General features: G+C 36.2%; 2 protein-coding genes across 2 annotated transcripts; one reads left to right on the plus strand and one right to left on the minus strand.

Annotated features, from left to right (window-relative positions):
- The first annotated feature begins 637 nt into the window (after positions 1-637).
- LOC106133542 (uncharacterized) lies at positions 638-10715 on the plus strand. The gene is made up of 13 exons (XM_013333313.2): positions 638-1110; positions 1178-1341; positions 1869-2065; positions 2737-2851; positions 3125-3324; positions 3930-4183; positions 4265-4519; positions 4982-5126; positions 6982-7133; positions 8210-8389; positions 8669-8811; positions 9230-9421; positions 10028-10715. Exons 1-13 carry the CDS (start codon positions 831-833, stop codon positions 10280-10282), a joined length of 2532 nt encoding a protein of 843 aa, XP_013188767.1. The 5' UTR covers positions 638-830; the 3' UTR covers positions 10283-10715.
- Positions 10663-26852, minus strand: LOC106133483 (uncharacterized). The gene is made up of 9 exons (XM_060950490.1): positions 26745-26852; positions 25055-25381; positions 23383-23540; positions 22893-23077; positions 22304-22533; positions 13106-13234; positions 12216-12346; positions 11555-11739; positions 10663-11341 (listed from the first exon to the last, which is right to left on the minus strand). The coding sequence occupies exons 2-9, from the start codon at positions 25133-25135 to the stop codon at positions 11190-11192; spliced, it is 1251 nt and encodes a 416-aa protein (XP_060806473.1). The 5' UTR covers positions 25136-25381; positions 26745-26852; the 3' UTR covers positions 10663-11189.
- Between the last annotated feature and the right edge of the window lie 265 nt (positions 26853-27117).

A 27117-nucleotide genomic window follows, 5' to 3' on the forward strand; every position in this document is an offset into this window, starting at 1 on the left:
CAGTATCCGACCGACCAATATAAGTAACTACCTATATTGTCAGACTAATATGGAACTTTTTCATTTCGTGAATATAATAGTATACTTGAACTTTATTGGGTTACAATTTATCTTGAAAACTTAATGATTCTTTTTGTAAGGACAACTGCTGATCCACGCATACGAAGTCGCGGGCGACAGTTGGTAGGTTTTTGACAAACTAATATTTTCATGCAATCTGCAAAAACATAAAGATATCATACATGCCTCTATACTGGAGGTGCAGAAAGAGACGACTTTTTCCCTTATCACGATCTCTGCATACTTACTTCTGTGACTCCGTTCATTTTGACTTCTGTCTTTATGCAGGCCCGGTGATTCAAAAACCATTATATTCAGAAATCGATCAATTGATAAAAAGTCGTAATGAAATAGTGAAATACTTACTTACAAGGAGAGGAGTTGTTCGCAGCAATTCGCCAAGCACTTTGGGAACTAGCAGCGTACAGCACCCGAGTCCGACCCCAACCATTAGCGACAAGGTCTTCGAATCGCCAGCCGATTTAGCCAACATCCCCACCAATCGCCGTGACACTTCTTAAACGAAGGTAATTTGCTATTATTTGTAAATTGGTGCCTGCTCGTCCGCGCAATCTTCTCCCGCAGTCGCTCGGGAGCACGGGAACCATCCTCTCCCTCCCGGTGGCTCCAAGGAAATTATCACTCCAAAGCCATCGCGCCTAAACAAACAGCCGACTGCCACAGACGACGCTGACGATCCGCGCGTCAGTCGATAAGATATAGCATACGAATCAACTGTCTGTATGAAAATGTGAGTGTGAGCCAAAGTTATGGCCAAGTTGAACGATTCCAAGAAATACGAAGACGACACAACCATGGATGAAGACAGCGAGGAAGAGATAGGGCGCGTAGGCCGTCTGATGGTCTGGTTGCGCATCAATCCAAACCTCATTATGCTAAAAGTGACTCTCTTTGTGATGTACGGAGCCACCGCATCCCTTTTACCATATTTGACTATACATATGCAAAGCATAGGACTAACTGTTCCTGAAATTTCATTTGTGTATTTAGCGTTACCTTTCACAACCTTCCTAAGCCCTCCGATAACTGGTAAGTAAAATACAATGGCTCGTGTAATATTCTCTACAGTTGTCTGACGGGGCTGTGTTGATTCTAGGGTTTTTAGTTGATCGATTTGGGGAGTACAAGCCTGTCGTAATAACTGCCCTGATTCTAAATGCTGCTTTTCATCATTCCTTGCTCCTGATACCCCACCAGGAGACGCCAGGCGTGATGCCCTCGGCGTACGTGATGCGACATCCGATCACAAACAGCGTAGAGGTAAGTAGCAGAATATTTATAGATTTGTTTCGAAACTGGCCCCTAACGAACGGCCCTCGTTATTTAGTCACGAGATAACCAAGACTCCTCTAAGAATTTGAGCAAATCGGCTTCATCCGGCCTCAGGGCGAATTAACCAATGTCATAACGCCAGTCCGTTTGTTTGAATTAGTTAAGGGAATTAAGTGGTATTTATGCTTATTACGTTATATCTTGGCTGCACCTGAGAAATCTTGTCTAATGTTTAGTCAATTGTCAGTTAAAACAATTTTATTAGAAGTAAAAACATTCTTAACATGCATGTCAATAGTTTTATATCAATTCAAGTAGAAATAATACATTGACGAACCTTACCTGACAAATTGACAAAGAATATAAAATATGTTGTTGTCAGTAGCTACAGCTACTATAAAAGCTAGCAACTGCAATGTTAACAATGCATTACGTTGGATTAAATAATACGAGTGCATGATGTCTGGGTAAACAGTAGATATGTATATCAATCTTCATAGAAGTGTGTTCCATAGATTTGGTGGAGCCCATGTCCGAGCAGGGAATGTCCGGACGAAGATGAAACTGTTGATTTTGTTCTGGATCGTTGTGTAGATCATTGCAAACTTACGAGACCGACCGAAAGCCCTGCTATTGACCCAGCAGATGACAAAGATGACCTAGATTTTCATATAAGCCAAAAGATTCGCCCTCCAAATCTATCAAACAGCAGGTATGTCGCAAATAAAAACATGTTTATTGTTATTTCCATCATGTTTTGAAGTGTTCTAGATAAATTATATCCTGCTACTGATTCTTCAAAGATAAAAGGACCTAGTTGTTTGTATAATGAATCAGTCTAATTGTCATTACACATGCTATTTTCAGTATAATTATGTACTATTTATGCACTACGGTTGAATTTAGTAGATGAAGAGAGAAAGGTTTGAAATCGGATCAGTTGATCCATTTCATACTGCATAGGTTACTCTATGCATCATTCTGTTACGTACTTCTGCAAGGTCGTATACATTTAATTGAATTTCAAATACACAAAGGACCAAGATCCTGCATTGGTTTATCTAGCTCCAGAGGGCTTTGTACTATATTGAATTAAAAGCGAGAAATGTTTACAGCGTTTTATATTTTGAATGACATTTTATCGTGTTTATCCCTCACTTGATGATCATTTATTTTTGTATAAATATCAACCATAGATACTTAGCAATTTTCTTTTAATAGTTTTTAGATCAGGTAATAAGAATTACCTTTCATATCATTTTTAACTGTAGGTATGGATCAAAACATTTAAAAAAATATATTTAACCCAAACGAATTGAATATAATTTTACCCCTAGTGATTGCAAGACGCATATTTTATCTCTATTACAATATAATTTATAGCCATCAAAACATGACGGAGGATGATGAAGATTATAACGATGCAGCATACTTCCTCATCGCGTTACATGATGATTTAGGTGAACCCAAGGAGCAACTTGGAATTGAAATGGAGCGAGTGAGTAGAATACCTAAAAAACATAATTATAATGTGTGATGTACAATTTGTGTAGTATATGGCTGTTTTCATTTTCAAAGAAAACTATTTCTTCTTAACCCACTTTTATATGTAGGTTCAGGACTGTTTCTATGTCAGACTCCTTCTATTGATTCTGTACTAGTGATCTCATGAGATACCTACCTATTTGTTTATTTTAAATTATCCACTTCCTTTTCTAAAGCTTGCCTCTACATCATTCACAATTTCTAAAAATATTTTTTGGTCGTTTAGGATGAAAATGATCCAGTAACAGATTTTAGATCAAGATTTGGCGAGAAACTACTTATAGCTCAGGGCGTGAACATAACCGCTCTCGACAAAGAAGACTTGAGATGCGGAGGGCAAGTAATGCTGCATAATATGACAAAATTGTCGCAACAGCGATTAGAATTATTATCCGCTGATTGCATGGTTCAGAAATGTGATTTCAGGCAAGTATTATTAAAGTTGAATAATTCAAAACGAATAGAAAGCTTGATAATTTATTTTAGTTCTAATTAAATTCGATTTCGATGTTTGTTTTATTGTCTGATTTACATAATACTAGATTTTACCCGCAACTGGGCCTGCGCGTATTTAGCGCCACCTGTACGCGCAGAATTAGCGCCACCTACAAAAGAAAACAGGATTTTTGGAAATTCCATGGGAATCATAGTTTTTACCAGGATAATATGTAATATTTGCATAAATATAGGCAAACATATATGCAAAATTTTAAAAAGATTGGTTCAGTAGATATCGCGTGAAGAGAAAACAAACAAAGAAACTTACTTTCGCATTTATAATATAAGTTGTTAACAACCAGTTTTCTAATTTAAAACCACATTAATACTGAAATTTGTTCAGCATTAACAAATAACATATCCAAGGATAGTATCGTAAGCTATATACGGGCATGGCTTCTACACTGTAGGATATAAATAAGTACGAGTATGAAAAGATTTAAGTAAACCAAAATAACCAACGATAAACTTTATCTTTTATTGATTCAAACGGTCTATCTTAACTCTAAAGATATACTACTGGAATTTTACAGAAGAGGCGGTCCGGATATATGCCCACCAGATTACAAGGAAAGTGACGATAAGACATTTTACATCTACTTTTTCCTACGGTTCATGGGCACGATTATGTTGTCTGCTGGGGTCACTATCATGGATCCTATAGCTCTAACTATGATTCAAAAGTACGGTGGCGATTTCGGCAGAGAAAGATTATTTTCAAGTATTGGCATGGCAATATTCTCTCCTATCACGGGTATGCTTATAGATATGAGGAGCAAACAAGTTAGTAAGTAGTGTTTTCTACTAATCGTTATCTATTATGTCAATAATGTCTTTCCGAAGTTTAACATCATCTTATCGATTGCAGATTACACCGACTATTCAGCTGCCTTTTACACGTACGACGTGTTACTCCTGATATCAGCTATAACTGTAGCGGTCATGCCTCTCGGCGCCAAACTACCTGCTGATAATTTACTACGGGACTTAGTAAACATTATCAAAATGCCCCACATTATAGTTTTCATATTTTTCCTCTTCGCGTTGGGAAATTTTTGGGGATTCATTGAATCGTATTTATTTATATATCTTAAGGAATTAGGAGCGCCAAATTTTTTGCTAGGTAAGTTATTTCAACAGGGTTGAACTAACATACTTTTCAAATTCTTGATTTTCTGACTAAATCGATAATATCTGATTTCACATTAATTTGTAAAGAAAGTAGGTAATATAAGTTGAAACTAAGAATAGCTCAGTATATATTTAGCATGGAATACAGTCGACCTCTGAAATAACTTTATCTTTACTGTAACGTGTATTTAGGTTTAGCAATGACCATGAGTTGACAATGTGCCTCTATATAGAAAAAAGTTTATAGTTCCTAGAAATCATCTGAAGCATTTGATAAAATTATCAAATGGTGTAATATATATCTTTTAAAATTTTACTCCTACGACCAATAAGTCTACAATTTTAATACCGCAAACAAATGCAGTTTGCTATTTAAAGTACTAGGAAGTGGTTTATATTTAGCACTGCATCATTAGGTCCAGTTGTGTTTGCTTTATCTTCATCTTGTGTGCAGGTATAACCGTGACCGTGGGTACTCTGAGCAGCATCCCGTTCCTATACGGAGCGGATGCCATCACCGCCCGCATAGGACATGTCAACGTCATCATTGTAGCATTTTTCTCCCACGCTGCTAGACTGGTTGGCTACTCGTTCATCGAGTGAGTATCAGACTAATTTAGTTTTAACTTTAACGTTACATAGCCGTTATTACTTAAGTACGTGGAATTGGAGTGTAATTTTGCTTATTAACCTTGTGGAACTCTAACTACAGGATGGGATAAGGGACAGTTTTGTTTTCTGATAACTAATTCAAGAGTTGGGAAATTAACATGACCTCCAAATCTGGGCAACCGAAAGTGAGGTCTCTCATGACCCAATCCTGGTCCATAGTTTCTTGTTGCATCTCAAGTCATATATTAATAACTAGCTTTCCGCCCGCGGCTTCGCCCACGTGTAATTCGGTTATATATAGCGTTTTTTAATGATCTCGACAGTACAGACAGTTGAAGTATAGTAGTTAGGAGTTGAAAGAAAATTCTTACGAAGTTATACGTACATGTGAGGCTATTAGGTTGACCTGATAATAAAAAGTAAATCTCATTAACGTTAAGAATTTAGGTGAAAATGGATGCGGACAAATTTCGTAGCTGTTTGTATGGGTAGTGTTAACACAAAATAGGGATTTAAAGGCGTGATGTTATTAATGTTATGCATGTATGTACATAATTATGTATGTTATTATGTATGTTAAAGAGACGACTGAAAGTTGTCATACAAAGTCTTTTTTTTAAGGATGGGAAATCATCAAATGACCTCTCCTGCTCTGGGTGGAACGGAAGGGAGTGTCAGACTTTTACTGACTAAAACCCACCTCGTTCCTTCAGTTGCCCTTTGCGTTCCGGGGCCACGGTATCTCGTTAGAACTTTCCCGCAGCCCCGGCTCAGTTTATCCCGTTTCCCCCCCTTGGGGGTTGACATTTCAAAAATCCCTTCTTAGTGCTCACTTATGTTACTAAAGGAACCTCTGTTCAAAATCTGAGACTCCTATACCGAGCGGTTTCGGCTGTGCGTTAATAAATCAGTCACCCAATCGCATCCCCTAAATCACGATTGGAGGGTAGTTTGAAAAAACTTATAATGTCAAACATATTTACTTGCCTATGTACGTGTTCATGCCAAGTTTCAAGTTTATAAACCCAAGGAATAAGATTTTTCATAGAAACGTTTTTACCCCTTTTCCCCCCCTTGGGGGTTGAATTTCCAAAAATCCTTTCTTAGTGCTCCCCTACATATCCCAAGGAACCTACATTCCAAATTTCAGCTGTCTACGACCAGTAGTTTCGACTGTGCGTTGTCTGTCAGTCAGTCACTCAGTAACGGAAGAGTTTTATATATATAGATTTAGGGAAACGCGTAGGCAATAATTCTATATCTGTGAGGGGAAACGATTTTGATGTTTGTTGAGCTGGTTAATGTAAAAAAATCATAGGTAAGAACATTAAAAGATAATGCTTGCAATAAAATTAATCTGCCTAAGTGCGTTATATCATTGTTATCTAACATAAGAGGTTGGCATTGTGTCATTTTACGCAGCAGAGATGTATCTTGTCCTTTTGAATTAAAATCACATTTGCGACGTATTTACGGCGATAAAGCATTGTCAAGTTTATGAACACAATGATGTGTGTAGGTGGTTCTTATGACCAGTATCACATTGGCCAGCTGGTAATAAGTATAGTACCTAAGCAGTAATGGGTTTTCACAAGTTTAACAAATAATTAAGACAAACAAATAAGTAACATTATATTGATTTAATAACAATTTATTTGATGATAACTTTTCAGGGTCAATATATTTGGCTTCATTTATTGTAAAAAAGTAGATATTATTTAGTTAAATTTTTCTTGGTGAATTTGCGATTCATTCGGAGTGAACAAATCAGATTCATTAAATAAATACCGACCAATTTGGTAATTCAATTCCCCTTGATTATATTTTAATATTCTTCGCCAGAAACTCCTGGTGGTGTTTTCCGTTTGAAGCCATGGAATCTCTGTCAGTGCATCTGATGTGGGTAGCTGCTGCCACATACTGTGCTATGTTGGCGCCGAAGAGTTTACTAGCGACCTTGATTGGAGTCCTCGGAATGGCGCATTTTAGTTTAGGTATGATGATTTGTAGTTTTATAACGTTACTATTTTTCTTTAAAAGGTTTGTGATCAGTTTTAACAATACCATATTAAGGTCTTCATCTTACAAATTCATTGTTGTATTTTAAATTTCGTGTTTTTTACTATGTATGTTTCCCATAAACGGCAATCATTGTTAGGTAAATCAATGAAACTAGCCTTAATACTGGGCACATGTGCGGTAATGTATCGTTGGAGAAAAAACAAGATAATGCTAATGAACTTTCATCTCTGCTCAAACACTAAGAATCTATACGCGCCAGTGCCATTTACATTACGATTAAAAGGAATCCGTCGTATTTACCTGATAGCGGCGATTACGTCACAATACAAGAAATTTTGAAACAAAGTAATGTTTAGTCCTATATTTATAATAATTATAATTATAACACGGTAGATTAATAGTTTGCTCTAAATGTACTTTGACATTTTGTGGAAAACTTGTAATTACAGTGTTGTTTTTGCTATCATTATCCTAAGTCTCAAATTTGCAGAGATAAAGAGAGCATTGGTAAAGGCCAGAATATTTCGGTAATTATCATAGAATTAGGGCATAAAATCTTTATGACGGAAGATGGTGAACGCTAGTGTTATTCAATATCATAGTGATAAACCAGCAAAACAATATTAAATCCTACTGTAAAGTGACTAAGGAACTAGATGAATGGACCATCTTGTGCAGTTTTTAGCATGATCCAAGATGGGTTTGCCTGCAAAAGTTGGGAAGACACATGGGAAGACATTTCTTTTAAAATAAGTAGCACCTTTGTACTATAATAACTGTATTGTATGCTCCTGTATATCATTTTGTGTACATAAATAAATAAATAAATAAATAAAATGGGAGTCGCTTTATATAAAAACCTTACTTACAACATTCTAGGATCATAGCAAACAGGCAACCCCGGGCTTCTCTCCGAAGAAGTGAGAATGATACCGTGATTATCGCCAGGAGGAAGAAGCAGAATACTAAAGCCTATTGTAATTCTCAAGAGCATTCAAACGATTCCTAGCCAACAACTAGTAAATCATCTAGGTAAAATCATTTTCAGGAAGGGGTAGTGGCAGTTTTGGAGGTGGTCTTCTCATCGCCCAGTTAGGAACTAGGGAGGCTTTCCGTTATATGGGGCTCATGGCTTTTCTGGGAGGAGTCTTGTATGGCCTTCTTCACTACTTTTGGCTGAGGAAAATATCTATGACTGGCATTGAAGATGCTTGCGATCCTGACACGGGTGAGAATTGAAATATTTTTAATTTAAAATTAAGGTAGATAGATAGTTATAGCAAAAATAATTTGGTAGACCACTTTGCTAAGTATCTCATATTTGGCGCCCATCTCATAATAGGCATCACCTGTTTTGTTTTGCGTATTTGGTATGTAGTTGAATCACTAAGGTGATGAAATTATTTATGTGTTATCATGAGGAAGTAGCTTTTCATTCGTCGTAAAAAGATAACATCTAGTAAAATGCCAAGTAGTAGGAGATTCTAACAAGATTTTTTTATTGTAGAAAGCGGAGAAGGAGATAAATTAAACGGAGAGCCATTACGCAAAGATGCAGAAACAATGATATCCATAGAAAGACTTCATATGATTACCAGGTTCAATCCTTTGGGCTCTCTTCATTCTTTACCGAGAGGTTCTCGGTCTAGGGTAAGTTTAACGAATTCAGAGATCGACTTATTGCAAATAGATTATCTTTCATTAAGTAGACAAACAATACTTCAAAATCTTGATAAGTTTTTAACGTTATAAATTTGATAAACTAAAGTTGCGCACTTTCTATGGAAATCGTAATAATAGTTGTCTTATACTAATATTATTCCGATGGATATAGTGGAATTATTAGTATTTTTAAAAACCCTTAGGATTCTCAACTCAACCGTAGCCACTCTTACATATTTATGACATCCACAGAGGTACCTAATATAGGAATAATTAGTCTTGAATTACCCCGATTTCTCTAAATTTTCTTCGAAGTCACTTTAATAGGTACTTAAGGTTTATTTGAAGCAAGTAGGGTTAGTTTTCTTTTAATTTTAAATGAAGATATCTGTAAAAAAAATTTCAGTTTTCGCAAGGTGATATAAACGAAATCAGAAGTCGCAGTGGTAGTAACGCTCAAAGAAGAGGTAGCAACTATGAAGGTTCCGCCTCCAAGGTTGATCTGCTGAGGTCTGCGATTGAAATAAGCCATCAGAATACCAAAGGGCATATCTCGAACCCAGTTCTGTCTATAGCTACTAGACCTACAAATTATAAGGTAAGTGAAGCAATGTTTACAGATGATTTTGTATAGTACTTGCCGCAATTTCATAAACGTAGATTAAGATAAACATACACCATTTGTACTTATTTAGAATACATGACAGAATACAGACTAATCAAGTTTAAACAATTTAACTTAAAACACTAAAAAAATTAGAATATTCATCGCCAAACATTAAACCAAATTTAATTATTATTTAAAGTAAAAATTTGCAACAGATAAATGTCCTAGTCACAACAACTGGTATTTCCTCATTAATGAGATAGATATAGAACAATATTTGACTTTCAAAGCCTGCTTTAAATAATAGAACCTTGTACAAATTCCGAAAATTCTTCTATTTGCGTTGAGTATCGTGAGATATGATGACGTATTGATGCAGATTTATGACAGGGATTAAATAATGTTACCTACATCAAGAAAACGTGCAATGTCTGTGTAGATCGCATAATATAACGCAATGATTTTGAATTAATTTACGACTTATTTTGCCCTAACCTTTCTCCACCTATTTATGAAATAAATAAAAAAAAAACATTTATTTATATGTTCTTAGTTTAAAGAAATTACCAACTCAGACCTATTTTTATCAATTTTCAGCAAGCACACAGTGCCCCAAAACTGGCTTTGGTTGGTCTACCTCAAAGAAACAACATATCTCAGCCAGTCCTATCAGAATTTGATCCTCGTCGAAGGGATTCTATTCCTGAAGAAGCTGAAGAGGACCGTTTAGCAGTAACAGCTAAAGCACCAGCTAAAACAAAGAGCTACGATCTCCCACCGCCACCTACTTATGATGAAGCTACTGGTGAACACAGGAAAAGTTGGCATTCAGATGATAGCACCCCAGCTTAAGATGATGGTGATGATTGTATATAAATAGTGACTGGAAATCAAATGCTTAAAAGTATCGTTAATTCGCGCGAGGAGATGTTAAATTATTAGCATGAATGAAGATAAATACTACGATTAAAGATATTTATAAACTTGGAAAATACATTTATATAAACATCAATCCAGTACAAATTGTACAAGAATTTAAAGAATTTTTTTCATCATACACTGTATGTTCATTGGGATTGTCTTGTATCTCTGGAATCTATGCTTAAAATATTTCTACTGCCTGAAACTGATGAATAAAATTTTTGATCGAAAATCATTCTGTAAAGGCTTTAATTTATATAAGGTTAACTTAGATTTAATGAGAATATTGTAATTATTGTTATGGTCCCATTCGTAATTCGTCTTAATTGTGTTAGTTGTAATAAAACATTTGTTATTTCATTAATTTTATTTAAATGATCAAACCCATCGCTTTAACAACTAAAGTAGGGTTTGGGAATTAAAATTTGTTCGCTAATTTCGTATTTATGGCTTTTGCTGTATGCTTTTTTTCTTGTTTATGTCATTGCCATTGATATCGTAAACGGCAACTAAGGGATAGGGTTATAAATTTAGGATTCGTCTTGTAGGCGATGAGCTAGCAACCTTTCACTATTTGAAACTTAATTCCATCATGAAGCCATACAGCTGAACATGGCGTTTCAGTCTTTTCGGGACTGTTGGCTCTGTCTACCCCGCAAGGGATATAGACGTGACTTTATGTATGTTTGTTATAATTTACAAAAATATTTACGTTCTTTTACATCTTCTATTCCTTATGTCATATTTACTGTCTGCAGCGCATTCTGTGCAGGAACATGTCAGTCACCTTTTCCATTAATATAGGTATATATAGATTTTTCACTACCTAATTATACAATTAATCTTGTTTGTCCGCTTTATCTGGACAATCTGATTGGTCAGTTTTGAGGAAGAACACTCTGCTAATATTGTTTTTGTCAGCAGCGGCGTATGCGTTCTCTATCACTGAATACGGAGGCGTCCGTTCTCGAGTCAAGATCCAAGCGTTACCTGAAAAATAAATTTGAATGACGTTTCAATAGGTAAAAGATAAAGAAACATTACAAAGAAGTATGTAGGGATCGTGGCAAGTGAAATTATGTAGTCTTTGCCTGCCACTTTGGGAAATTGGCATCATTTTATGTCTGTAAACGCACATTCTACTTCAATGATTTCAGTATGTGTTTTCGATGTACATAATGGTGTGTGTAAAGTAAAACTAACTTGTGTGGAACAGTCCAAAGTCGTAACAACTCCAGACTAATGCGTAGCTGTCGTAGTCCGTATCCACCACCCAATATGGCGCTGTTATCTTGACAGGAAACGACGGGAATCGAACTGACAGCTTGCCTTCATCAGACCTGCTCACTTGGTTGGCTTCCCCGTCGATCTCAGACTGGATGCCTGTCCTGAAAATAATATGTAACATAACAATAACTATAACATTATAAGCGTAACTATTGATAGGTCAAAGGCATAGAACGGGCTCCTTTCCAGAGAGGTGAGGATGCAACCAGGACTTAAGCCAGAAGGAAGGAGGCTATTGGTAGGCAGTGAAAAGTAGTCATTTTTCTTTCTTTCTCCCTCTTATTTTATGGGATGAGTAGGATACGAATAAATAGAAAATCTCTAACAAAACAAATATCATGTACCTAATGTTGCAAAATTTCAAGTTACACAGTATCACTTACACGCACTAGATACTGATTTTCCTGTCCAGGAAAAATATTATAGAAATCCAATGTATCATTTGAAAATTAAAGTAAACCAACTTCGTGTCAATTACACCTTGTAAGGGACTTAAACTTACTAAATCCAAGAGCCCCCTTTCAAATTTTATTGTACTTATTTGATTTTATGGTTTTCTTTGCATATTTGAACTCACAGGCTGCTCAACTGTTTATTGGTGACTCCAATAACTCCGTTCTCCTTTGCGTCGTACTCAGCCGTTACGCACTTTCCACCAAATTCGAAGATGAAGAAGTATTTTGAATATTCATACCACTTTCCTACGTACTGAAAAAATAAAATAAACAATATAACATAATATTTTTAATAGTTTCAATAAAGAATAAATAAATAAACATATATCTGTGATAAATCAATATAAAAGTATTACAGACTTGAACTGTGCTCCTAGGTAAAAATAACTACCTAATATCCATACTTTCATACAAATAAAAGCAGAACGTATTAAGTAGGCCCAGAAGTAAAAGATTTTTTAGTCAGAGAAACGTGAGAAATGTTGCACATTCTAGCGTCTGGATGTGTACCAGTGTTACTTTAATGCAAACTGGCTAAGATTCCCCTGCAACGTTGTGAAGTTCAGACAGAAGTGGCTTCGTGTAAAAACTTCATTTAGATAGCAAGATAGATAAAACTCTTTATTGCACCATAAGAGTAAAACATACAAAACAGCACAAAGCGAGATGATAGTACAAAGGCGGACATATCGCTAATGCAATCTCTTCCAGTCAACTCTGGGTGGAAGGAAACCAAACAGGAGATTGGCGTTGGCGCAGAGCAAGATAAATAAATGTTTAAACTTAATAAAATACACGTAGAATATATAATATATATATATAATACATATACACCCACTTACCCACTTCTGCCCTTGTAGCGGTGTCCCGTTTCACGTCATAATAAAAAGCGAAACAGCGATAGTTTTACGCGCGATAAAAACGGCGTCGCGCTGGAACGCGACATAGCCGGTCCTCAGGCCCCATGGGGACAAACGCTATGATGATAATGATAAAAGAGTTAAGTTCTTACTCGATTTGGATCAAAATTCGTCATCGCCTGGACGTCTGGGCACGGGCCAGGAAACGCGATCTGCGCCCTGCACATCCTGAGGGAGAAGAAACCACATAGGAATACTGCTATCGCACGGAGAACTGACATCTGAAATCGAAAGAAACTCAATTTTAGTATAGAAATGATTATTTGTAGTTATTCTTCATGGAAAGCGTATGTGTGGCCGTCCCGAGAAGAACTGGCGGAGGTCTATCATTGCGGAGGAGGGAAGCAGGCAGGCAGGACCTGGAGCGAAATAAAGCGAGAAGCTCAAGACCGAACACTCCAGCTAGGAGACACAGGACCTTTATTCAAGTCAATGAATATTTTTCGTCGTTATAAATCCATACACAGATGACAATACCATTTAAAAAGTACATACATACACATATACATACACGGGACAAATTACACAGATTGAGTTAGCCTCGAAGTAAGTTCGAGGCTTGTGTTACGGATACTAACTCAACGATACTATAGTTTATAATAAATACTTAAATGGATAAACATCCAAGACAGATCAGAAAGAGTTCTTTTCTCATCCTGTCCTGGCCGGGATTCGAACCCGGGACCTCCGGTGTCACAGACAAGCGTACTACCGCTGCGGTACAGAGGCCGGCAAAAAATTAAAAAGTACACCACTTTAGTAGACTTATCGAAGATGGAACCTTTTTATACTTTTCTTTGCGGCCTTTTATTAGTCTAGGACTTTTACTCCATAAGTAAAAGTCTTAGACCAGAAATAAGTGTTAACTACAAAAGTCTATCTCAAATTTTGTAAAGATTTACGCAAACAAAGTACCGCATCGCAGAACAATCTAATTTGAAGTCGTTGTTCCCTTTTAATGATCTCTCAGCCCTGAACTATGTAATGAGTCATTATAATTATTCTGTGCAACACAATCTGGGTTTTTGCCCTTTTCTATTCAAATTAAGCATAGGAGTATAATGCAATTAACTTAATTAAAATCAGTAAAACATATCACTTATTGACAGACAAAGCAAAGCTGATCCTTACGAACATCTTTTTCTTCATTTACATTCATCAATCTGTTCATGTAAGCTTATCATTTAGGGTTAGTTTTGAGTCTTGACCGGACCTTTTACCTAAATGTCCCCAATATGATAAAGATACTAGAACAATGCAAAATGAATGAACCTGTATACCTAAAGATAATTCTTTCGTACAATACTTCATAAAATCACGAGTAAATAAGTTTGAAAGTGGATAGTGATGATCCCATTAGTATTCATACCTACGTGAGTATTGGGCCTAAGTAAATCTAGGTCAGGTCGCCAGTAGGCTAGGTCCGGGCTACGGTAAAGTCTAACGGCGTCTATTGAATTTCTATGCGAAGGGCTAGCGCATATTCTTACTTAGATAATACCTATCTGACTTTATACAACCATATGATATGTAAAATACATTTAACATATCATATGGTTTTAAAGTAATATAGATTGAATTCGTAGTGGTTCTTCAAAGCTTATTCGCTTTATCGGGCCCTATGTTGGATTAAGTCATCGTTAATTTGTTGACATGGTTATTTTAGGTAAGTCACTTCATTTGTAAAAAGAGGTTTTATCATTGAATTTATTATTTTTGTAAGTTGTGAAGCCTATAACTGAGACTATAACCGGAATATATTTTTTTTTCGCATAATTATTATTATTTTTGATACTAAGGCTATCCTTTACCCTATGGTAGTGGCTGATTTATTTGTTTTGAAGTATGCCAAATAAAAAATAAAATAGCACCAATCCATCTCGTTCCCATGGATGTCGTAAAAGGCGACTAAGGGATAGGCTTATAAACTTGGGATTCTTATTTAAGGCGATGGGCTAGCAACCTGTCACTATTTGAATCTCAATTCTATCATTAAGCCAAACAGCGTGGCCTTTTCAAGGCTGTTGGCTCGGTCTACCCCGCAAAGGATACAGACGTGATTAGATGTATGTATACTTACGTAAGTTAGTATGCCAAAACATGTTTCTAAATAAATTTTAATTAAATATCAGTGGTCATAGCCGAGTTGTATTACATTTTACTGCACCGAGCAACCTGCGCATGCTTTGCAATGAGTTCACTGACACGGCGGCGGCCGGTCACTGCCAATGTTACAGAGAAATCGTTCAAGTCCTTTCTCTGTTAGGTACTCTTTCAAGTAAATATACATATATCACGTTTTTAACCTAGACAAGGTAAACAGATCCTTAAAAGAGTCTTCAAAAGCCTCAATAACCACGTACAGCTTGTATGGCTTAGTGACATATTGCTAGCTTACCAGATGAAGAATTCCAAGTTATCTGTTCTATTGACTAATGAAATATGTGCATGAAGTACCATTACCATTTTTTTATTCCCATATTTTGTTACCATTCGGGGAATGATAATAAAATATGTGACTCAGTTGGTACAAAACTGATTATACAAGGAACGGTCAAAATGGGGAGAAAAATGAGAACATACATACATACCTACATATGGTCACGTCTACCTATCTATATCCCTTGTGAGGTAGACAGAGCCAACAGTCTTGAAAAGACTGATCGGCCACGTTCAGCTATTTGGCTTGTTAATAGTATTGAGGTCCAAATAGGTTGCCAGCCCATCGCCTAAAAAAGTTTGTAAGCCTATCCCTTAGTCACCTTTTACGACATCCATGGGAAACAGATGGAGGGGTCCTATTCTTTTTTGTATTGGTGCCATGGCTGCACCCGCGTAAACCAAAAAATCCCGTTCTCGCGGGAATATCGTGTTCATCCTAGAACTTAGTTCTCGAGATATCGGGCGTCCTCTAGTCACAATATACCTTCCGCTATATTTCTTCTTTATCGGCGTAGTAGTTTTCGAGATATCGTGATGAGTGAGTTCATGAGTGAGTGATTTTCGCTTTTTTGGTATTGTATATGTAAGCTCGTCTTTAGATGTTGTGTATTGCGCTATACACTATCATCTTCATTTAACTGAAATACAATTAAACTGAGTACATACATTATAACATCAAACACAGCCCTGTCATTGATATCTGCAAACCACAGATGACTTCTTTGTCACCTTGGTTCTTACACCTTGAGAAAAGAAAATTAATAAAATAATCTATGCGATCTAACTGCGACGTTTCAATAATAACACAGCTGAATGCATTATTAAATGCACAAGGTAAGCATAACAATCATACAGTTTATCTCCGGCTGATTGCATTAAATGTAATTATATTAACGTCATAGTAAATAAGGTATTTTGTGAGATCTAGGTCTTCCTTGGACCAAAACCGCGAGACACCTAATTTATTTGGTATTTTTTTTACGATTTGGTAAGTAACGTTTGCGGGGTCAACAGAGCCAAAAGTATTGAAAAGACTGAAGGCCAGGTTCAGCTGTATGACTTTATGATTGAATTGAGATTCATATGTATAGTGAGAGGTTGCTAGCCCGTCGCCTATAAGAGATATACCAAGATTCTTAGCCGCCCTTCCATTAGTCGTCTTTTACGACACCCATGCCGGAAACCACACGGCAAGATGTGAGGTTGATTAATCCAGATTGATTGATCTGGAAACTCAGGCGTCGGGATGTGAAAGATCAATCAATCATCAGGTTTAATCACTCACTGATGATGTGGTAAACAATACAAATAATACAAAGAGTGAACATCTAGTTTTTAAAGATTGGGTCAATACAACTGGCGTTGATAAAAAATATTATTAATCTGGCCTGATGGGGTATGGGATATACTCGTATGTACTTAATCGGAAACAGGGTAAAGTGTTCCCAGGATTTAACCATTAAAATTTGGAACCAACCATTAAAATAAAACCATTAGTGTAATCTCTGAATTACGAAAATATACATACCTATGTATAAACTTACATACATTGTACAGTCAATCGCATTTCAACTCCGGATGATCCGGTAATAGAGGCAAATTCGCAGTGAACTTGGCTAGGTTTATATGCTATTGACTGTACATTGACCATTCGTACTCCATACTCGGGAAATATTACTGACATATTTTTGCATGTGAACGACGTGTCATATATACATTAGTATACCTACCATGTATTATAAAAATGATTTACATCAAATATCCAAGGTCAGTTCAAATTTAATGTTCGGTTATATATTTTTCACGAGTATGTTAGCATACGTCAAGGCTGTATGACCAGTTGTTCTTCCTATTTCGCTTTAATGGCATTCAGTAACCAAAAATAATCAATAATCATATTCTTTTATTAGAATCGTATTGTTTATTCATATAATTAACTGGTAATCTCTTTTAATAAAAATACTATAGGTACATTTAAACTTATTTTCCTAACGTTCGGTAATGTCAGAGATTATTTAAATTATATTTTCTTGTCAGTATAAAACAACACAAACACACACTCCTTGTCTTTTTTCTTTACGACGCAGACAGAGCCGATGGTGCCAAGAATTAAAGCGTTTATATAATTATCACTAATTATAATTATCACTTTAACCCTTGCGGGGTAGACTGAGCCAAAAGTCTCGAAAAGACTGAAACTTCGAACGTTCAGCTGGAGGCTTTATGATTACATCGACTTAATCAGTGGCGATTAGAGCCAAAGGGGTAATATTTGTGATAACTAAGTAACTCTTTAAATCAATTAATATCTTACCTTTAACACTAATTGTCACTAACGGCAAACCAGTCTTGTAGCGACTGCGTCGCCTGCGCCGGTCTCACTGACTGACCATAACAAACGGCTGATCTCACCCAATACTTTGACACGTAAGGCTTCGAAGACGAGATCAAGTAATTCTAGAAGTACCGTTGTCTGGTACCGAACAGGATCATGAACTGAAAAGTTACTAAGGTATTGAAGTTAGCGAAAATACTTCTAAGGCAACTGTTTGATGGTTAAAAATACAGCTAAACGTGGCCTTTCAATGTTTTAAGACTGTTGGCTCTGTATACCCCACAAGAGATATAGACGTGGCTATATGTGTGTATATATGGTTACTACTTTATTTTATTTATGTCATAATTTTATTGTTTTTCAAGACTGTTGGCTCTGTCTACCCCGCAAGGGAGATAGACGTGACCATATGTATGTATGTATGCATAATTTTATTTGAAGATCACAACCTTCTGTTTTATTAATTTAAATTAGGTACGGTTATTATTTACGAAATACGAAAATTTATTATTTACGAAATTTTTAATATAAATAATTTGAATTTCATATAGTAAATTTTGCGTAAATAATATATTGCTCCTGATGGTTTCGTCATACCTACATTTAAAAAGTAATAATAGGAAGGCACCCGATTCGCTACAGGCTTTGTTAAAATGAAGACTAAATTAAGGTTACGACTAAATTATATAAATTCGAAAAATTATATTTTCTTATGTAGTTTGTCAATTAGAAACGTTTTAATAACATTATTTTTTATAGTGCGAGAAAAGATTATTGCAAGGATGAACTATGAGTAAAAGTGTTTGCCATTTTGCTTATAAATTTTATTATTAACTACAAACATTATAACTTAAGAAAAAAATTGAAAACGAATTAAATAAAACCACTTTGTACTTACAAATGAAAGAAATATGTCCAATGCCCTCTCAGCGTTGCTACGCATAATAAGTACAAAAGATTAAGCAACGGCATGCGTCGTTTGCAATGTGGGGTAACAGTAGTTCATAGCAGCGCCGGTAGAGGGCGCGTCCGTTAGTAAAATTATTTTATTTTTATACGAATATTTTAGCTTTATATTGATTTGGACGTATGAAAAACTTTCAGTTCTTTATTCGGACTGTTGCGTGTTAGAGTAAAAAATAATATTTGGAATTTTTATACCTTCAAATATCGTGACTGAATTTGAATGCATGCTTCTTTGTGTCAAGCGATAGTTCATTTCGCCAATCACTTCGACTGGGAGCGTGGCGTCTCCTGTAATCCGGCTACTCGGAGGTCGGAGCTGGAGGATGGTTTGAGGTCGGGAGTCCTGGTGCTGAGTGGCCCATGTTGACTGGACGTCCACACTAAGCCTGGTATTAATATGGTCCCCTCGGAGGAGTCTGAGGGGAGCAGGTTAACTAAGGAGGGGCGAACCGGGCCAGGGGGGAGACCCAGCAGCCAAAAGTCCCCGTATCGGGCAGTAGTGGGATAGCGGCCGGGAGTGGGTGCTTAGTAACAGCCCGACCAATACAACCAGACCCATCTCTTTTGCCATTTTGCACTTAACAAGTCACTTACAAACAAGTATACTTGTGCTGTTGTAGTTAGTCGATTACGTTCGTTTGGGTTTTAAAATGTGTGTTATTTTTTTAAAAACTACAAATTTGCTGTGGTGCTAATTTTTTTGGCCAGACCCATCTCTTTTGCCATTTTGCACTTAACAAGTCACTTACAAACAAGTATACTTGTGCTGTTGTAGTTAGTCGATTACGTTCGTTTGGGTTTTAAAATGTGTGTTATTTTTTTAAAAACTACAAATTTGCTGTGGTGCTAATTTTTTTGGCCAGACCCATCTCTTTTGCCATTTTGCACTTAACAAGTCACTTACAAACAAGTAAACTTGTGCTGTTGTAGTTAGTCGATTACGTTCGTGTGGGTTTTAAAATGTGTGTTATTTTTTTAAAAACTACAAATTTGCTGTGGTGCTAATTTTTTTGGGTTGCATTCATTTTAATCATAATATCTACCTATTACAAACTTTACGCGATTGTAGTAAGTATGCTTATAGTCCATTTCTTTAAATAGGTCTACTGAAATAAATCTAATCTTGATAAAAATTGTAAAATAAAGATTGTTTAATAGCAAAAGTGTGTGTTTACTTATTTTGCTTTTACTACTCTGTCAAGAAAGTAGCAGGAAAAGATCAATAATACACAAACTGTTTGTTATTCATCCAAATTTATTTTATCACCTTCAAAATATGCTCCTTTAGAAACGATACACTTACGCCAACGAATAATCCAATCATCAAAACATTTTTTAAACGCTGTTTCCGGAATTGAGGTCAGTTCTCGCCGCGAATTCTCTTTTATGTCTTCTACCGATTGAAAACGGGTGCCACGAAGTGGTAATTTGAGTTTAGGAAAAAGAAAAAAGTCGGCTGGAGCCATATCTGGTGAATATGGTGGTTGCTCGATGGTATTTGTTGAGTGTTTGGTTAAAAATTCGTTCACAATGATGGCCTTGTGCGAAGGTGCATTATCATGGTGCAAAATCCAAGAATTTTCTTTCCACAAATCTGGCCTTTTTCGTCGGATTTGCTCTCTTAAACGCCGCATAACACTCAAATAATATTCCTTATTTACCGTTTGACCTTCCGGCAAGAATTCCGAGTGCACAACACCGCGATAGTCAAAGAAAACAGTCAACATGACTTTGACTTTTGAACGACTTTGGCGTGGTTTTTTCGGTTTCGGTTCAGTTGGAAGGCGCCACTCCGAAGCTTGTTGACTAGTTTGCATGTCAAACTCGTAAACCCACGTCTCGTCACCAGTAACAATGCGTTTCATGAATGTTGGGTCGGAATTGACTCGTTCTAGCATGTCCTCAGCGACTCTCATGCGATTGAGTTTTTGAAAAAAATTCAGGTCTTTTGGGACTAGCCGAGCGGCAACATGTTTCATACCCAAATTATTAGTTAAAATGGTACGGATCGACTCGTGAGATACAGAAAGTTCGGTGGCTATCTCTCTCAAAGTTGAATGAGGATTTTCAGTCACTATTTCCTTCACTTTTGCGATGTTAACTTCAGTTGCAGACGTTGATGGCCTACCAGAGCGAGGCAAATCTTCCATCACATCTCGACCGCTTTTGAACGCTTTGTACCACTCATAAGCACGAGTTTTTGATAAAGTCGATTCACCGTAAGCCTTCTGTAACATTTTCAGTGACTCCGAACACGATATTCCATTGGCAATGCAAAATTTAAGACAAACTCTTTGTTCGATGTTTTTATCCATTATGAAATTAGCAATACACACTAGTTATGATATAACTAAAAATAGCACTGTATTTAATGTAAACAACAGATGCAACTCAAACTCCGCGCCAAAATGGAAAACAGTTGTGCCAATCTAACAACAACAAAAAAAACAAAAATTTGAATTTGGAACCATAAATAAATAATCCATTCCCGATACTTTTCTGACTGAATGTATTCTCATGGTTATAAATTAATTTAGAAGATTGTTTACTTTTATTTCAGCATCTAAAGAAATGTACTAGGTATATTTGCACATTTTTCCTTAAATTCATCCAGTTAAGGTATTTCCTATGATTTTTTCCTATATCAACGTAAGTACTTAATATAGATTTTTCTAGTAGTAGGTAATATAAGAACTCATTGGTTCAAAAGATATGACCTCCATTCCTTGATGTAAAGGCTCCTTCGCAGTGAATTGTTTTCAGGTTTAGTTCATATGAAAGAGTACCTACAGATGAAACGGTTTTTTTAATGAAACAAATAAAATTTATTTACTTTTTAATTTATTTCCAAGTTGACTTCCCTTTTTAACAATTGTAGTGACTATCGTGCTACATCTAAAAGATACAATACGTCATAAGACATATTAGTATCAAAATTCGACTCGATGTGTGAACTTATTTGGTTGAATAGCCCTATCGTGCACACAGCATCACCTATACAAATCTACGCATATACGATTAACCCTAGGGAATCAGGATAGAGTCGGCTTCTCTGGCTCCGATTCTTTTAATTTCTCTGGCGTTTCAGGCATTTCAATCTTCTCTGGCTCTTTCTCCTTCGCGTCTTCCTTTTTCTCTTCTTTCTTCTCCTCTTCAGCTAGGGGCTCTTTTGCCATGACCTTGGATTTGGGTTCTACGTTTTTCGGATCGACTGGAACTGCTTTCTCGACGGGCACTTTCCCTTGTTCAGGAACGACTTCAGATATTTTCTGTAAATTGAAATTGTGCAAAAATTTGTCTACAAAATGAATAAAAAACATAAAAAATTATACGAAGCCAATTTGAAATTTTTATAAATAAATATTACCGAATAAGTATTTTCTTTACATATACATTAAGTGGGTTCTAACCTTATTTTTAATTGATTTTATTAGTATCGTGTTAAAAATTAAGGGCACGAGTGAAAAGAAAATTTTCCATGACGTATTTAAAGGCGAAGAATTATGTTGTTTGAAGAAAAATGAACGAAATATTAATATAATCAAACCTCAACGCCTGCTTGATTAAGAATCCTATCAGCTATTGGATTAACAACGCTTCCAACAACACTCTTCGCGTCTTCAGGGAGGGCTGCTGGATCAGGTAAGATGGTGCAGTCGGCCTGGCTGGTCTTCACGAAGAAGGCGCGGGAAATCTTGTACTTATCCAGAATAGCGTACGCCATTTGCATCACGTTGGACGGCGCAAGTCTCTCACGGGTGAGCAGCCAGGCACTCTCTGTAATTATAGGAGATCGTCAACTTTCTTTTCTAACAAAATGTTTAAACTGGAAAAATATTTGGATGTGAGGACCGCTGTTGTTATTTTTTTTTAAATAAGTTCGGGTTTTCAAACATCTACAACATATGATCCTTCAAAATGTTTTTAATGTTATAGTCGGTTAGAACCTGTTTTGTTAAAAGGCTTCTGTAAACAATTTAACTTGAACTTATAAATGAATCGGTAAACAAACATAAGGGATTTCATTATCTGCTTTCATAGAAATGAGCAAGTGGAAAGTTGCACTCTGCATGCCTACGTCTTCAGCAAAAAGATGTTTGTGAGAGAAAGTCAAAAGAGTCAAATCAAAATCTTACGGGTATGTACGGGGCCGAGTCCGCTGCATGACCACATGACCGCATAGTTGTCGTAATCGGTGTCCAAGACGCTGAACTCCAAGTCGTAGGGGATAGGCAGAGAGGAGTATTTTACCAGCATGCGACCTTCGCCCTCTCGGCCAATCATCTGCAGGTGACCTTCCATCACACGCTTCACACCCGTTCTGAGAATAAGAAGATTTATATTTACGAAATTGACAGTGCAACCTACTCACTTAACTGCAATACAATAAGTGTATATAGTATCTAAATTAAAATGTCTTTGCTAAGATAAAAAAAATTGTTGAATAGTTACGTCCACGACTACGTTAGTATTCTATAGAGGACTTCACATTGCAAGAAGATTCAGAGTTTAACTTTCGATATTGACATTCTTAATATTTATGCGAGCTTGATATATCTACTGCTCATTAAAAAGTCTACCCTTTCCTTCCAAACACTTTTACTTTCATCCAATTTCTTAACTTACAAATAGTTAGTGATTTCATTGGACACGAGGATCCTTCCTTCGGGAGTGCTGATGTAATTGCTGGTGATGCACCGGCTGGCGAGTTCGCTGACCGTGAAATACCTCTCGGCTTCGTACCACGTGCCGAGGAAGTTCTTCATGTTGAAGTTGGCCATAGGCTACAAAGAGATAAATCGGTTAGAAATGTTTATAAGTACGATGAGAACTTCAAATATTTATCAGATACAGTTGAAGTCTATGATAGTTATCTAAGGTATGATTCCTTTGTGGGCGAAGACCAGGTGTTAATTGTTCTCAATAAAAATATGGATATTAATCCAATACGTACGGAATGATATATGTATATTAAGAATATGTAGATGATAAAAAGTTAATTTATCTCTCTCACACAAAAGTCACAAAACTCATCACAAAAGGTATCGTAAATAATCTAGTTACTAAAAAAACATTCTCTGAAGCAGCGTATTATGTTATCGGTTTTACTAGTCTTCGTTTAACCGTCTACATTTTAGAGCTAAATAATATCACTGTCGAACTTAGCTTTATAATAATGACAACACACACGGCGATCGAAAACGAAAGCCGTGATGTTAGCGTCATTGACCGTTTCGCGACCGGTCCCTTGGCTGTGGTCAGTGTTGGTTATATAAGTAACGGGTACCCAGGGTTCAAGGTTATTGTTATCGTGTGATTGATTGGATTTTGAAATTTACGGGAAATTGAAATTTTAATTTATTTATTTGCTTTTTTGAATTTTTTGTTTTGGTACGTGCCACAACAAACCAATAACCTTTGGGCACAGATTTTTGGTTTTCTGTTAAATTTTGGTATTGTTTTTGCGTCTTCCCCGAACTTTCATAATGCTGGACATAAGCTTCTATTTTGTTAGGCGGATGGGTTAAACTATTACAAAAAACAGTTGCACAATTTCATCCTTACATTATTGAACTATCAAGGCATATAAAAATGGAAGTCCACAAATAGCTATAGCGTCCGGTTGATGACCATTTCGCAACTGGCTTGGCTGTGGTCAGTGATACGCAATTATATAAGCCTTATAACAGGTGAATATTCAAATGTAAGAATGGTTTTTTTAGTGCCGAAGTAAGAATACATCTAACTAATACTCCATTATAGACTTAAAAATAACAAAGGAAGTAATAAAAATTATTTTTGTTTGCTTTGTTTATTTGGTGGTGTAAAGATATTCTGTCTAACATCTCAAGCTATAATAATAGGTAGGTAAGTATTAGGACAAATAATAATGGATATTGATCATAGAGGGATTAACTCCAGTTAGACCGCAGATACATAAAGAGGATGATGATGACTGAATCGGATGAAGTGTTAAAATTTAAGAAAAATCCAGGATATGTCAGCAACATAGAAAAGTTCGCTTTTTATCATACCCTGATTTAAGTTTGAACCAAAATCTTTTGTAATTTAAAAGCAAATTTTCTAATTACTTTATGATACAGAACTGAGATAGCTAAAATTGATGACCATAAACACAAGACACCCTCTTTTACTGGTCAGGTCAAATAAAGCTGCGAAACGCGGAGGGCCAAGATTCCATTTAGCGAAGATTTTGGTCTTCGCCGAAGAAGACTGATCTTCACATCACAAAATCATCAACATAAATAAAATAAATAAAATATAAAAGAAAACTTACCTGATAGTCAGGACACCACCCCAGAGATGGGATTTGGGCCGAAGCCGTCGCCACGAGAGCTAACACCAGGAGTGGCCACATGTTGCTCGTCTGTGCTAGGGTGCTGTCGACACGGGAATGCTCCTAAGAGTCCCGACTCTTGCTTTTAAACCCTCGTTTCGCGAACCGGTCCCGATCTTCAAGATGTCTAATAGAACTCCTTATCTAGCAACCATAGGCTGATTTATCGCACAACGTTGCACTCCTTGTTAGGACTCGCTGTAAGTTTCTTTGTTTGCTTTTGTATCGAAAATAGTCGGGATGCAACTTTTTTATGGTGCCTTGCGCCTGGAAACTCAATAGCTTTATCCACATGCCGATCGGTAATTGAAAACCAGAATGTTGTGGGAACGCAAAAAATTTAAGTTTTCAAATTAATTAAAAGAAATTGGTATTTATTAATGAGCAAAGAGAAAATAAAAATAAAAATTAAAGTACAGGTTCTATTGCAATTTTCAGAGACATGTCATTAAAGTTATCAAATAGGTAGGTATTCGTATGTTTTTCATGCCTTAACATATGTGTAAGTAAATTATTCGGAAAGTATGTAATGTGTATTTAAATAACTGGAAGCATCTAAAAGGGAAAGTTTTTACAAGATTTTCCATAACTCATAGCAAGATAGCTGTTATTTTCCTGTACTAGGTATACAGAGCGTAAAAGGATTTTATCCAATTTTATTATTAGATTCCAAAGTTAATCACAATAAAATTTACTGTAACATCCAAGGAAGATAATTTTAATTAAAACCAAAGATTTGGATTCATGACTTGGCAAATGTAAGGAATTTGCAAAATAGGTATGATCTTATGAATTTTTATTAAAATTTTGAGTATGTTTGACTTCAAGCGGTTAGATGGAGTGCATGCTATTACGAATACTGCCTATTTACTTTTTCCTTGATGTCCCCGAAACAAAGACGGTGAGGAAATTTCGAATTTTCCATAATAATAGATTTAGTAAATTGAAAGATGGGTTGGGTAAAGATAACAACACATGTATGGAATAGTATATATAATATGACGGGGAATCAGATTTTGCAATCGTTGGCATATTCTGCTAAGTGAAGCCTGTGAAAGACACACGCGATGTTCAAGGCTCTGCAGCCATCCAGGCATAATCAGATTTTACCAATTTTGTTTGAATTTTGTTAAAAGAAATAGATAATAACCCTTATTCGAAAATTATTTGGTAGGTATTGAAGTCGCGAACTGTTGGTTTTTGGGATTAAGCAATTAAATTTCAGTTATTTGCCACTCATAGTTAGAAATGTTGTTCGTGAGCTGCAATTGGGATTACGCAAAGTGAGAGAGACGCCATTCTTTACCACAATCTGGCTTTTTCGCCAATTCATAGTAGAATTGGTCACTCCGTCGACGTCCATCGACCCGATCAGACGTGATACCTATGTACACCTATGTTTTCGCACGAAAACCTTACCAATCGCAATTATTTAAGTTGGTAATGATAAAAGACTACAGCAAGAATGTTCCCAGCGTTGTTGAAGCAAAAAGATGTGGCCATCTGCCCTGGCTCCTACCGGTTTCAGAGCCACCATTTTCTATTTTTGCCAGACCTGTCCGCAATTGCCGTCTAGCTCGTTTTTGTAATTCATTTTGCTTGCTATCTAATTATGGGCGAGCGTTCTTACCATAAGTTCTAAATAAATATTATGGTGTATGGCAGCTCTGCACAAACATCTTTAATTTGTTTAAAGTATGAGAACGTAATGTAAGTACTTATTGTAAATAGAAGATCCTTAGAATTGTTCAAATTAATGTGACTGAACTTAGTTTGACATTATTCTGTCACAAACATAAAATTGCGTATCGCGGATTTGGAGTGAAATAGCAAACATATTCATGATTTCTTGTTATAAATCTTTAGAGAATGGGCACAGTCTTTCAGAAATTCATCTTATTACCGAATACAGAGAAAAAGTGAAAAATAAATTAAGATACCTTTAACAAGAAAAGATATCGGATATGATGTTTAGAGATACGTAGCGGGGATGATGTTTCATT

This window comes from Amyelois transitella, chromosome 3, assembly GCF_032362555.1.
Source record: "Amyelois transitella isolate CPQ chromosome 3, ilAmyTran1.1, whole genome shotgun sequence".
Lineage (NCBI taxonomy): Eukaryota > Metazoa > Arthropoda > Insecta > Lepidoptera > Pyralidae > Amyelois > Amyelois transitella.

Coding starts and splice junctions, on each gene's coding strand:
- LOC106133483 (XM_060950490.1), bottom strand. CDS start 25,135: ATGTGGCCACTCCTGGTGTTAGCTCTCGTGGCGACGGCTTCGGCCCAA. Junction 23,078..23,382: donor AATGAAATCACTAACTATTT/GTAAGTTAAGAA, acceptor TCTTATTCTCAG/AACGGGTGTGAAGCGTGTGA. Junction 11,740..12,215: donor AATAAACAGTTGAGCAGCCT/GTGAGTTCAAAT, acceptor TATTATTTTCAG/GACAGGCATCCAGTCTGAGA.
- LOC106133542 (XM_013333313.2), top strand. CDS start 831: ATGGCCAAGTTGAACGATTCCAAGAAATACGAAGACGACACAACCATG. Junction 3,325..3,929: donor GTTCAGAAATGTGATTTCAG/GCAAGTATTATT, acceptor GGAATTTTACAG/AAGAGGCGGTCCGGATATAT. Junction 8,812..9,229: donor CGAGAGGTTCTCGGTCTAGG/GTAAGTTTAACG, acceptor AAAAAATTTCAG/TTTTCGCAAGGTGATATAAA.